Below are 15,026 nucleotides of genomic sequence, written 5' to 3'. Positions count from 1 at the left end.
TAATAAAGCCACCGTTAATCATCAGTGTTTTTGCCAGAGGACTGTCAGGTGGCTCATGCTAAACTGTACACATACCAGTTAGCTCCAGGCTAGCTGTTTATAGTTAGGGCGTTTGGAGAAACAACAAACAGCTGTGCTTTACGTTGCTGTCGTTGCTTTTAGTGTCTTAGAATTTAGCCTGTCGACATTTTAAAATGAGGGGAACCATTGATCACTAAATAAAACACAGCAGGGTCCCCCAGACCTGTATATAATATACTGCGACGTCAGTTTATGTTTTGCACTCCCCCTGGAGACGTAGGTGCATTTCTAAAACCCTCTTGGTGTAAGATCAGTTGATATGCAGGATGAGATCTAGACAGAGCAATCAAAGCTGGTTGTAATTCGTCACCCCGTTAAAATAACCACCTAACTCATTTTTTCAAGTTTTACAGGAAACACAAAAAACTTCACCAGAAGTGTAACATATGACATTTATTGATCATTTCACTCAAAAAGAATGTAACAAAGGATGGCTATTGGCATAGTAATAACACTGTGTATAAATTATGTAACTTCAGAGAAATAAATGACTTAGGCAATTTTTTGAACATGCCTTTGTGACTTAAGCCAGATATGGTAACACTTTATTTTGAAGGTGTCTACATAAGAGTCTCACAAGCCTGTCAGAAACATGACATGACAAGTATTATGAGCATTAATGTTACTTCAAAATGTCATTAATGTTCATGACACATCCCATGTCATGTTTATGACATGCTCATGTCACTCTTATGTAGACACCTTCAAAATAAAGTGTTGCCATATCCTGCTTTAGTCACAAAGGCATGTTAAAAAAATTGCCTAAGTCACATTTTATTTTGACATAGGCATAATAAATCCGCTTAAATCACACACTTGACATAGGCCATTATCTTAAAGGGGTAAAATCACATGATCTGATCAACTGAGGATGTAGGCGATTTTTCCATAGGTGGCCGGCGTCATGAGGAGATGATTTAGGCAAATTTGACAAAAAAATGACTTAGGTGATTATTTTAACAGTGTGACGAATTGATGCACAGTCTGAGTGTTGATGGACTTATGTAAGATGTGGGAGTGCATTTACCAGGTAGCGCATAGATCATATCCCGATGGCCTTCTTGTTGCACTTTACTCCCTGGGTTTCCAATAGCTGGACTTTGTCCCTCCTGACTCCTAGCTATGACTTCAGTGAAGTTAGACAGATCTGTTATTTGAATGTGTATTCATCCAAATAATAACAATAATAACTTTATTTATAGAGCACCTTTTAAAAAATGGCAGCTTAAAAAGTGCTTTGACAGAGAGCAGTTAATTACAACGAGAACGATGCCATAAGGCTAACAATAATAATAATTCTTACATTAAAAGACAGAGCAGGAACAATCATAAGACATTCTCAGATGCACAGAATTAAAAGGTAAAAGGAGTAAAAAAGTAAAGAAGTGAAAAGGAGTAGTAAAATAGAAAGCGTGACATAAAAGCAAGTCTATAAAAGTGGGTTTTAAGAAGTGATTTAAAAGAAATTACGGACTCTGCACGCCTTCTCTCATTGGGCAGCTCGTTCCCAAGTCAGGGCGCTCAGATGGAGAAAGCTTGGTCAACTTTAGTAAGTTTTGACTTTGGAACAGTCAGAAAGGCGCCACCTGAGGATCCTAGGCCAGCCAAGGTTCTACCCTGTTGTTATTTTCACAGAGAAGCCCATGTTTGAACAAACCTTGACCTACCGTTGTTCTGTCGGCTAAACGGTGTCTTCTCAATATCCGCTCCTTGTGTGTTGATTTGGATATTCCACAAGCTGATCATCGTTCCCATTCTGATAATCACATGTGACCGCACGCACACACACACAAACAAACAAACAAACAAACAAACAAACAAACAAACAAACAAACAAACAAACAAACACACACACACACAGGCGGAGGAATTATCCAGCCATCCAGCCTTATCTGATCGGTCACATGGCAGCATTCCTAATTCCCATAGCGGGCTCAACTCCCGCCATTATGAGGTCAGTTTTCATGGAAGCTCATTCTAGTAGAACACCAGCAGTGTAATGGTCAATGAACATCCTGTTGGAAAGGCTTTGATGTGTTCCTGTAGTAAACCCAGGATTGGGACTGATGTTTCAGTGTTAATTCTGCGCTCTCTGTTCACTTTGTATGCCGTTATTAACTGTAACATTGTATGATTGCTACCCTGGAGTATAACTAGTTGTTTGTTTGTTTGTTTTTAAGAGAGAGATAGAAGATAGGAGAGATATTTGTGTCCTCTATAGACTCATAATGGGTTAAAGAAAAATTAACGGCAATTTGCTTAAACACGTTATTATGGCATTACCTTTGAAAGCCCTAATATACATATATAATTCGATCTTGTTAAAAAAAATTTAATTCTACTCCTCAGAGACATTGCGAAGTCATGATTGATTCTGCTAAGACAAACGGTCATGTGACAAATATTCACTGAAAATCAGACAGAATTGCAGTTTTGTGTACACAGAGCTGAGAGGAGAGGCTGTAAAAATGCAAGTAGCTCAATATGTATAGCATGTGGAGACCCACAATATTCATGACACTCATGGCACTGTTGTATAGATAGATTCCGTTTTATTCTATAAAAGAAGAAAATTCAACTTTTCTTTTGATATGACTGATGTCATTCTAACTGTGTTATTCTGCACAAAGACATTTTTGAGTTCTTCCCACTTCTAGCCATGATTGTGCTGATTCCATAGAGCTGCAGGACTTATTATATATTGCAGTGAAATACAAGGCCACAGTGAGTAAAATGTAAAAAGTGCAAAAATGCAGTGAATCGTGTCTGATGCTCAAATATTTACAACTGCTCCTCCTGATATGACCAAATTCATGAATAGAACAAACTTGGATCAGTGCAGCATAAGTTTGATAAATTCAATTACAATAAAGATTTTAAATAATTTTTAGTTTGAAATCATATAGAACTTGATCAGTGTGGCTCTTTGAAATAGTGTTGCTGAGGTCACCATACTGCTGCTTCGACTCTAAATACATTAATAAGTTGTATCAACCTGTAAAGGCATACAAGGGTTTTTAGGCACTGCCACAATAAAGAAGAGTCAAGCTGTCAATCAGAGCAGATATTTAAAATTCATATGTTGTGATGAGCCAAAACAGGAGGTGGATACAAAAGTCCACGACAGAGTGTGTGTTGGGCATGTTGGTTTTCAGAGGTGAAAGTCCACTTCCTTTTTAAATGTTTAATGACAGAATAATTGAACATTTACTTGTATGGGAAGGAAGCTGTCCTCGTTGATGATTGGTTTGCAAAATTTGCATTTGTGATCAAATTCTTTTTAAAGGTCAACAGCACAAGACTGTACATTACTTATGGAGGAAAGTCATCTTGTGTAAAAATTTTGACTAAGCTGAGTTGAAAGCTGTGTGAAACATGTTAACTAAGTCCAGTTTTTAATTTTGGATCAGCTCTGGTCCACCCACTGTTTATTGTCTGATTGAACGGCAAAGTCTTAAAATAAATGCTTGAGGTTTTATTTCATAGCTCTGGGTGGCTGAATGCTCATTGTGTCGTTCAATGTACAACACTGACATCATAAACACATCGTCAGGATCAAAGTTAAAGCATTCAGAACCTTGTGGTACTTGGAAATTATCTATCAGCCTAGTGCAATTCTGTGTTGAGTAACATTAAGGTTAATGTTTAAAGCAATCTCTTTTAAATGAAATTTACAGTGGAGAAAGAATACTTCAGGAAATAGCAGCTGACTGTATATCCATGCAACAGATAATGTCTGAAGATGATTAATTAGCAGAACTCCTGTCTGTCCTTGCCAGTAGTGTTGACTCACTGTGATGGTCATTTTGAAGCCATAGATTAAGGAGCTTTTGCCTTGTATTTCATGTTGTAACACCTGACAGTGTTACTTACTTGTCCTCCATACAAACATACTCCATAGAAACTTTATGTGACTCTGGATAACTCAAACCTAGCCAGTTGAAAAGTTCCTCTGTTTGTCTAGGCAGAGCTGGGCAGGGTGTATACAGATATACAAGATTTTGAGACAGGCTGTATATCATATGTGTACTAGATTATTCATCCAAGTTTTCCTAGAGAGCCCCTGGAACACCTTCACCAGCCCTTTGATTCTTTGTGGTTGACCACCACATAGTTTAGTCGTGCAACAGCTGTGTTCAGTGCTCTCGTTACTGACACACAGTCAGTAATAGTCACCTGGGAACTAGCCTTTCCTTTCTGCTTACGTCAGCAGGCCTTATCAGCCGAGGTGATACGGCTGCTTTGCATTCTTACCTTGTGGTTCTCCCTGCTTTATGGATGTAGATTTGCCTAATGCTGCCCCAGAGTTTTCCAGGATGTTGTTTGCTGTGGAAACGTGGCAGGTTTTTTAAATTGTTATTTGCATGATGTATGTATATTGTTAGCTTAAAAAAAACACTAGTGGTGCCGGCTGCTCCTCCTACGCTCTCAACCAAACTTGACGTGGCTGTAACTCCACCCTCCACACTGCGCTGTGCTCATTATCATTGGCTGTTTGTGTTGTCTGTCAAAACATCGACCGTGAGTCCGCGACTTACATTTCTATCGAGGAAAAATTATTTTCTCAATAATTATCTTTATCGTTTTACCGCACAACCCTAATTATATAATTATAATGAAGATTTGCAGAATGAATTCCTAATTGGCTCTGAATATAAAGTAAGATTGCTGTTTTATGTTTATGTTATGTTGTTTTTGAGCTTTTCAATCCCATTAAACATCAGCCTCATGATGAATGTTTGGTGTCGTGCCTGCAGGTGAAATGAGCTTTCTAGGAACAGCACTCCCCATATCGTTCTGCCTGTAGGCATTTCTGTAGAAACTTCACCATGATTAAAAGGTCACAGGGGCTCATGTGAGTTCAGCGTGGTGGCACCCAGGTGCTCCCAGTTTGGGTGTTTCCAGTGTTGCTGATAGGACAGCAAACATTGAGGCAGGAGGCTTTGCTGTCTGCTGCTCTGCTGCAATGATCATTTATTAAGGTGGTCTAACAGTGAAAACCTGTCGTGAATGTGTGTGTGTTTGCACACAGGCAATAACTATTGTGTGTTATGGCCCCAAGCACAGTCTGAAGACTGTGTGTGTGGATTGAAAGTTGGCTGGTGCAGTTGCAGAAATCACACCCATTGTTTGCTCTGCACTGAATGGTAACCATTGCAGTTAATGCAGCCCAGTGTCCAAGAATACGCCAATGGCATCACAGCCTCTACAATGCACAGTGTTCTCTATAATGTGGACTGCTTTGTTTTCCTCTCCCATTAGTCCATCTAATTGTAACAATTTTGCTATTATCTCTTGATAGTATTTGGTCACCAATTGGCTCTATAGTATAATAAAACACTTGTTCTTACTAATTCACGGCTAGACATCTCCTTGTTAAAACACATTTGTTTCTTCAGTAGCAGTGATATGTTGCTGTCTAACTTGACTTAAGTGAGAGTCATGCCCTGATAAAGAAATAAGAGCTGTGGCTGTACAACCCTGAATCCAAAAAGGTTGTGATGCTGTGGAAAATGTAAAAAAAACACAGAATACATTAAATTCAGTGTGTAAATTTACATTTAAACTTGTTGTGCTGATGATCAACTATTAGGCCTTAAAAAGACGATTGTTTTCAATATTGATTATTTTGTGATAATGGTTTTGTCAGTAGAATGCCAGTCACAATTTGTAACCTAATAGGGTTCTTGAACCAGGTAGTAAGTTTGCATTTTAGCCTCTCAAATTCAATGAGGATTTGAAATAAGGCCTGAAATAGGGTCTGTGGTTAACACAAGCTTAAGAGATGTTTGCATTTTGTCGTACAACATAAAACACATTAGTAAATACCCCCTTATTGTGAATTTTGAAGTTTTACGTGTCCTATAAAGGCGACATTTCGGTGACATTTAACGTCATCACACCTGGCATGGATGAGAACTTTCTCACTCGTCCGCCGGTCATCAATCACAACACCCAAGTTTGTTGCAGAGCTTGTGGACACAAGTTGCATGAACCCAAGCTGGATATTCATTGGATGATATAAGGCGGGACAGGCCGGGTAGACTTAGCTTAGGTTTAAGCCTCACAGTTGTGAGTGTCATTTTTTTCCAGGACAATGCAATGTTAAAATGTGTGAAAATATGTTCAAACCTTTTTCAAAGCAAAAAAAGAAATACTTGTTCATTAATTTACCATCAAACACAATTTAATTCAATTTCACATTAACTTCACACAGGAGTGGACATGTGTGTAAAAAAATATATATTAAAAAAAGTTTTTTTAATGCCCTAATAAGAATATAAACACAACAGAAAAAAAATCTTCACTCAGGCTTTCATAATTCATGCATCAGAGGGTTAAGGGTTAATCAGATTGCGATTGAGTGACTTCTAAACCTGCACTGGACTCCTGGTTATTAATGCTACTTCTGATAATCTCATATACATTAACAAAAAGCAACTACAGCAACATCATAAATGCTTGAATTGTGTTTGTTTTTTTATCAGCTTGCCCATCATCATCATTCAAACTGATATTTACTAACATGCTGTATGCCATTGTTCTGTCAGAGGTGTGTAGGCCGACATTATTGTGTTGCTGTGAAAGCTGCACAGCCTCCCTACAGGTCTGGAACATTTCCACACACCCAATCAAAAGGACTGAAATCACACCGGTATTGTGGACTATATGAGATATCACAAGTGGAGATGAATTTGCTGAATAAATGGAAAACCAATCTGCAGTGTTAGCAAGCACATTTGTTTAATGCACTACGACTAATCAAAGGATTTTATTAGACAAGATGTTTTTTCAAAGAATTGCATCCATTTTTCTTCATAATCATACTTACAACATCATGTTTCCCTTAAACCTTGATTGTTTCCCTTTCCCTGTAAGTCGCTTCGGATAAAATCGTCTGTTAAATGTAAATGTAAATTTTTGCCCAGGAAATGAATCGGGCATTTAGTCAAATAAACAATACCGATCAATTACTTTCTGAATTGTTTCATCTCTAATACAGACAAGAGATTTGCACCAGTATTAAAACATTTCAAATGCTACCCAGCCCTAATTGTAATACAATACACAGAGTGCTTAAAAACTCCACAAGCTTCACTGGCTGAGGAGAGATGAATATATGCTTGTCTTGTAAAGCTATAAGAGACGAGGTTTTTGCTGCAGACAGTGTAGCATTAGAGAGGAGATTTGGCTCTGCGCTGCAGTGTCTCTGCAGAACATGTTATGGCTCTTGTCTTGTGAATACAGTCTACCTTACATGACACACAGGTGCTCCGTTCTCTGTGCTCTCTGCTGATCTGCATGTATGATTGGCTGCCTGCGAGGTTTTAAAGCCTGTGATTCAGCACTAAGACACTAATCAGTCCTTCACTCCAGTTGGTTGGCTTATGCTGCCCTCTAGATAACGGCAACTTAGAATACATATTTGCTACATACACACTAGTGTGAAAAGGTGGACACCCTGCTGTTCGGTGACACCTTCCCCATTGTGTCACTTTAGACAATTTTAAAAATGTAACCAGGGAAAGCAGGAAGGCCCCTATATTGTGATTTAACTGTGTAACTGCATTTTGTGTCCACAAAATTAAGCTTCACTGCTCTGAATTTTTTTGAATGATACATAAAAAAGCTTAACTTTACAGCGTTATTTCAGCAACTTCCTGACAAGATATCCTGACGCACATGATGCCTATAGTTTCATATGGTATCTCCAGTATATTCCTAAAAGTAAGCCAGCTACGGTGAAAATACTGACAGAAGTCACAACGCTAAGTATCGAAACTTAGCGGCCATGTATCGATATATTCAAAATACAAAATATTGCGATTCTATGCTGTATGCCCCCCTGTTGTGTTTGAATAAATAAAAAAGAGTACAATATTCAACTGTGTAACTGATATCAATTAATGCTCAAATTTCTTATTGTTAGTTAATGGTATTAACATTTCTGATGTTGGAGTTGACCTTTTAAAAGAAAGCTATATTTATTTCTGACCTCTAATGAGCCCATAGAGGAACAAAGGAAGACAGAAAAACATGAAACTGGATGTGTATGGCTTAAGGAATGAATTGAATTATTTTTTTTGTACTTTAACTAGGCTTTTATGCTTTTATGCCGCCGTCAGCATATCAGGACTTTGTGGCTTAATGTGCAGAGAACATTTCTTATTCAGTAGTTCAGTGAGAGAAACAACGACCTTACAAATAAAATAAAACCGAATTCCTGCTCAGATTTCCTGCATCACCTCAATGTATTCTACACATTGGGCTCCCATGGCAAGACGGTACATACAGTAAGCCGTATTGTAACTGCACAGCTTTGTTAAGTGGCATTAATGTATTGCTACGACTCAACAACTCCACATTTCTATCTAATTCCATCAGCTGAGAATCTGTATCAAACCTAAACTCCCTATTGACTACAAGTGAGGCTGTTTCCAAATGAGCTGATGAGTTCAGGCTGAAATAAAAACGGGTCTTCAGGAATCTTTCCTTGCTGTAAGTTTTTTTTTTGCTAATTCCACTTTAAATACCAGTGTTGGGCAGGGGAGACCATAAATGTCCAAAAGCACACAAAAACGACAACACATATTATCATGTGTGTCAACATTATAAGAATATTTCCAATGTTAAACATTGTTATTATTATTGTAATATATTGGTAATATTAATACATCGTGACACCCCAAGTCAAGACTCAATTGATTTTCTTAACAGTCATTTAGACTGTAAAATGACAACAAAATAGTCTTCGGCCCAAAATCAGAGTCCTAAAATTGTTGTTTTGTCTCATCATCAGTCCAAAGTCATAAATGCATTCTATTTATATTCATACAAAGCAGAGTAGAGCCACCTAGCCATATTTGTAACCAGCAGATGTTGGGTGTGTTTGATGAATGACTTAGTTGAATTATTCATCAGTTGTGAAGTTTGTATTAATGTTCGGTCAGTGGCTCGGCTCATTGCATAGTGTGCAGCTGTTTCTGGAAAAGTCCCTCAGTGTTTGATCTGGATGTGGTGACAATATGTGTGATTGCAGCAGAGCGAGCGAGATCATTGTTGCTACTGGGTCTCGTATCACAACACGCTGCGACACAGCTTTGACCTGAAGTGGAAGCCTTTAGCAGAGGGCAGCATAGGACAATTGGATGTTTGTTGTATAAAGTGCTCCATGGCAGAGGCTGCTGATGGTCACAGCTCTATGCAAACACAAGCCATCACACGGCAAGACCTTGGAACTCTTGTGTGTGAACTGAAGGGAATGTGTGTTTCACCAATTTGATTACTGTTAGCCTGGAGCAGAACCGCACTGAGGTGTGACTTTTATTTCTCAGCTCTAAAACTTAGCCTTCGCACTGTGAGTGCTATATACACCAGTACATTACTGTTTTTCTTTCTTTTTTTAAATAGTTAACTTGCTGTCACTCCTAAAATGACATGCCTTTTTTTCTGGAGGCCATAGGGGGTTCACTTTTAGGAATATACTGGAGATACTGGTATCATATGAAGAGATAAGTAAGATGATGACTAGTAAAGGTTCTGTATTGCTGATCAATATACAGACTATTACAATAGAATAGTTTCAGTTTTAACTCCTTTGGCAATTGGCAACTCCTACATAGTAGAGGTGGGGGGAAAAATCAATACAGCATTGTATCGTGATATTTTGCGTGGCAATATTATATCATAATATTCATGTCCGACAAGTATCGATATTTAGCGTTCTGACGGCTGTCAGTATTTTCACCGTTTTTTTCCGGAGGCTGTAGTGGGTTCACTTTTAGGAATATACTGGACACACTGGTATCATATGAAACTAAAAGATGTAAGAATGGGCGTTCCCGGTGGCACACCTGGTAGAGCGCATACCACAGAGGCCCAGTCCTCGTAAGCGGGCGGCCCGGGTTCGAGTCCGGCTCGGAGCCCTTTCCCACATGTCTTCCCCTCTGTCTCTCCCTTTCACTCTAAATGTCTCTACTGTCAATAAAGCTATAAAATGCCCCAAAAAATATCTTAAAAAAAAAAAAAAGATCTAAGGATATCGTGTCGAAATAACGCTGCAAAGTTCGGCTTTTTTTATTTTTCATTAAAAAAAATTGAGAGTAGTGAAGCTTAAAGTTTTTGAAAGTTTGATAAAATGCTGCAGTTGTTGTCGTCCATACATGTTTGATATCAGTTCAGTTCAGTTTGACTGAATACTTTGTTGGTCAGTCTGTGGGTTTGACTCTCATTGTGGAGAAATAAAAAGACTGAAGTGAGATGAATAGACTGAGAATTTTCTCTTATTTGACAAAACAATTCTTGATTGAATTTGATTATAATTATATATATATATATATATATATATATATATATATATATATATAAAAATCGCAACACTCACCATATTGCGAAATGCTTAAAATCGTAATAATATCGTATCATGACTCAAGTATCAGGATAAAATCGTATTGTGGGGCTGATACGCTGATTCACACCTCTACTCGACAGTCAGTTAACAGAATAAAACTTCATTATACCAAATCTGAATAATAAAATCAATTAAATCCATGTTTTAAAAAAAAAGTTCTATACCAAGCCTTTCCCTACTTGTTTAACTGTATTCCCATTTGCTAGAAACGATCAGGTGTTTGGTGCTGTTGTCTCACATTGGCCAACTATTTTAATGGGCTTACTCTGGGCTGATTATTATGATTGATAATGTGTTTTGATTGTTGTATCAGCTCTAAAGGTAATTAATTCAAATCTGGTGACTTGGTGATTGTGCAGCTGCAGTTTGGATTTGTGTCTCCCTCATCAGTCAGATGCAGTCGTGTTGAGGTGTTGATGACTTGAAACTGTTCTGTGGTTTGAATGCTGTTGTTTTTTGTAAACCAATTATCAACTGTAGCTTAGTGGAGGGTGTGTCTGTCTGTCCAGCATGTCAAAATCTTAGAGGTGAATATGTGTATGAGATAGTTTTTTAAGCAGCCTTTCCACTTGATGTAGCATTCTGTCAGACTACTTTTGGGGTGTTTCAGCCAAAATACAAAACCAAAACATCTTGCTCTTTTCCTATACAATATGCAGTGTCCCATGTAGTTGTATTGTATGTATTTTGACATGTTTGCTCATTTCCTGTCTCTCACTCTCTCTAGTGACTGATGTGGAACTGAAGCGGCTGAAAGATGCATTCAAGAGAACCAGCGGCATCACCTATTACATGACCCAGCAGTGCTTCTACAGGGAAGTGCTGGGAGATGGAGTTCCCCATAAAGTTGCAGAGGTAAGCTACAGTAATGTTACACCATGTACCATGGCCATGATGGTTACTATGAGGTAAGTTCCAGCGAAATGCAGAATGCTGTAAAGTCGGTCCTGACCCTCAATAAAGGAAGCAACGGATGGTATTTGATCAAGTCTAAAAATGGAATGTTTTTCTAGAATGTGGCCCTAACTTTCGACAAATTGGTGAAGACTTTAATGGTTTTGTCGATTGTCTTGTGGGACGTAGGGATCAATACTGGCCTGGATAGCATTACAGTGGGCTCTCAGCAGAGTACATTGTGACGTGGTGATAAGTGGACTGGAGTTGCAAAAATCCTGCTTTGCCCAAAACTCACTTGTGTACTCCTCCCCTGATTAAATGTAACACATCCAGAGAAAGAATCCAGCACATGTGCTGTAGATGGATTCTTAATAATAATAATAATAATAATAATAATAATAATAATAACAATGATGATGATGATGATGATGATAATAATAATTATACTTTTTTGCTGCAGCCTCATTTGGATAGTTATTCCTTCCTTAACCCATTGACGCCGGGAAAGCATTACCGCATATCTACCATTAAGACCGGGAGCGATGTTGCGTCACTCTACCATTAAGGCCGGGACAGCGGATATGTCATTTTGTGGTATTTGTATTTTTTTCCACCTATTTTCGGTCTCTTGGACAATGAAATGCATCAGAACATGATCAGAATACATGCGGGAGTGTCGCAATGCAACATCGGACTTTCCCAGAACTTTGAAATCATGACCGAAGACGACTACACCGCGTTCCAAATTATTACGCAAATAGTATTTAAGTGTCATAAAGATTACATTTTTTGTTTTTCAATTAAACTCATGGATGGTATTGTGTCTCAGGGCTCTTTGGATCACTGAAATCAATTTCAGACACCTGTGATAATTAGTTTGCGAGGTGAGCCCAATTAAGGAAAAACTACTTAAGAAGGGCGTTCCACATTATTAAGCAGATGACCATTTCCAAGCAATATGAGAAAGAATAAGGATCTCTCTGCTGCCGAAAAGCGTGAAATAGTTCAATGCCTTGGACAAGGTATGAAAACTTTAGATATTTCGCGAAAACTTAATCGTGATCATCGTACTGTTAAGAGATTTGTGGCTGACTCAGAGCACACACGGGTCCGTGCAGATAAAGGCACAATGAGGAAGGTTTCTGCCAGACAAAAACATCGGATTAAGAGAACAGCTGCTAAAATGCCATTACAAAGTAGCAAACAGATATTTGAAGCTGCTGGTGCCACTGGAGTACCATGCACATCAAGGTGTAGCATCCTCCAGAGGCTTGCAGTTATGCGTTATTCTATCAGTTATTCTATTCGGCCACCCCTAACCAATGCTCACAAGCAGAAACGGCGGCAGTGGCCCCAGAAATATATGAAGACAAATTGTCAAACAGTCTTGTTCACTGATGAGTGCCGTGCAACCCTGGATGGTCCAGATGGATGGAGTGGTGGATGGTTGGTGGACGGCCACCATGTCCCAACAAGGCTACGACGTCAGCAAGGAGGTGGCGAGGCATGTTTTGGGCCGAATCATGAGGAGAGAGCTGGTCGGCCCCTTTAGGGTCCCTGAAGGTGTGAAAATGACCTCTGTAAAGTATGTGGAGTTTCTGACTGACCACTTTCTCCCATGGTACAAAAAGATTAACAGTGCTTTCCGTAACAAAATCATCTTCATGCATGACAATGCACCATCTCATGCTGCAAGGAATACCTCTGCATCATTGGCTGCTATGGGCATAAAAGGAGAGAAACTCATGGTGTGGCCCCCATCCTCCCCTGACCTCAACCCTATTGAGAACCTTTGGAGCATCCTCAAGCGAAAGATCTATGAGGGTGGGAGGCAATTCACATCCAAACAGCAGCTCTGGGAGGTTGTTCTGACATCCTGCAAAGAAATTCAAGCACAAACTCTCCAAACACTCACAAGGTCAATGGATGCAAGAATTGTGAAGCTGCTATCAAATAAGGGGTCCAATGTTAAAATGTAACTTGACTTGTTAAGATGATTTTGATTGCAATTGCTTTTGATTTCAGTAAATATGACCTCCGAATGCTGGAAAATACAAAAATGAGCATTTTCAGTTCTTAAAAACCTATAAAATGTTATAAAACTCTGTCGTGCGTAATAATGTGGAACAGTGCATTTTAAGTTTTTATTTTTAAAAAAATACTGTTATCATTGAGAGGTTTGTCCAATCACATTACAATTCATTAAACTAATGGTTGATGACTTAAATTATGCTGACTGTCATTTGCATCGACTATTTAGGAAAATTGGGGAAAAAACTCAGTTGCATAATAATTTGGAACACAGTGGCGGAGGAGCTCAGCAGTAAGTGACGGAAGAGATGAAAACAGCGCCGGTGATTTAATTGCTGATCCGGACTTTGAACCCTCGGAACCAATCGACCGGCATTTATGGATGAGGAATATGTTTTTAGACGACATATTTTCACCGAGGAATAGAGATATTTGTGGCCATAATGTGGATTGTGGAGATAATAATATTATTAATAATATATTAATATTAATATTAATAATAATAATAATAATAATAATAATAGGCTGATTGATTGTGATGATGATATAAGAAATCATGACTGTTTATGTCTTATGTTACTTTATGCGTCATTGAGTACCCTGAAAAGTGCAATATATAAAATGTATTATTATTATTATTATGATCATTTTTTTTATTATTACAGTAGGCTAATGAGAACTATGTCTATTTCTTCCAATGGTCATATCATGTTTGCATCTTGTTAATGGGCATGTATTAGTATTACGCATAGGATTTTTTATTCAGTCAAATGTAACATTTGCTGAGTTTGTTGATTTTTTAAAAAACTTTATTGAAGGTTTGGACAAATAAACTCAACTTCGTATGAAAGCCACGGGTATCAGCTCTCAAATACTTTTTGAATTTCATTTTTATCTGCTACAGAGGCTGAAAAATCTATTATTTAGTAGGTGTTGAATTTCCAGAAAAACTTTTTAGGGGGTCATTTGAAAATCCCATAGGTTTTCCAGGCATTTTTTTCCAGGCGCTTTAGGCCTTAATGGGTTAACCCTCCTGTTATATTGTGGGTCAAATTGACCCATTTCAAAGTTTAAAAATCCATCCATCCATTCTCCATCCATTCTCGTCCGCTTATCCGGAGCCAGGTTGCGGGGGCAGCAGGGTAAGTAGGGCATTCCAGGCGCCCCTCTCCCCAGCCACAACGTCCAGCTCCTCCTGGGGGACCCCGAGGTGTTCCCAGGCCAGGAGAGAGATATAATCCCTCCACCGTGTCCTAGTCATCCCCGGTTGGGCCTCCCACTATTTGGACGTGCCCGGAACATCTCTAACGGGAGGTGCCCGGGAGGCATCCTTACCAGATGCCCAAACCACCTCAGCTGGCTCCTTTCGACGCGAAGGAGCATCGGCTCTACTCTGAGCTCCCTCCAGATGTCTGAGCTCCTCACCCTATCTCTAAGGCTGAGCCCAGCCACCCTACGGAGGAAGCTCATTTCAACCACTTGTATCCGCGATCTTGCTCTTTCGGTCACTACCCAAAGCATTGTTCCTCCTGAATCCGAGGTTCGACAATCGGCTGGAGCTTTCCAGCACCCTGGAAAGACATTCCCGGGGAGGCTGAGGGTACTG

General features: G+C 39.0%; 1 protein-coding gene across 3 annotated transcripts in view; it reads left to right on the top strand.

The window, feature by feature from the left end:
• Nucleotides 1-15,026, top strand: part of usp32 (ubiquitin specific peptidase 32) — a 60,449-nt gene that overhangs the window by 1,013 nt on the left and 44,410 nt on the right. For all 3 annotated transcript variants that reach the window (XM_059330714.1, XM_059330715.1, XM_059330716.1), the window contains exon 2: nt 11,220-11,347. In XM_059330714.1, coding sequence (XP_059186697.1) covers nt 11,220-11,347 — 128 coding nt within the window. The remainder of the gene's footprint in view (nt 1-11,219; nt 11,348-15,026) is intronic.

Source organism: Centropristis striata, chromosome 4, assembly GCF_030273125.1.
Source record: "Centropristis striata isolate RG_2023a ecotype Rhode Island chromosome 4, C.striata_1.0, whole genome shotgun sequence".
NCBI classification, from domain to species: domain Eukaryota; kingdom Metazoa; phylum Chordata; class Actinopteri; order Perciformes; family Serranidae; genus Centropristis; species Centropristis striata.
Note: the sequence above shows the minus strand (reverse complement) of the source record. Positions and strands in the feature narration are given on the sequence as shown.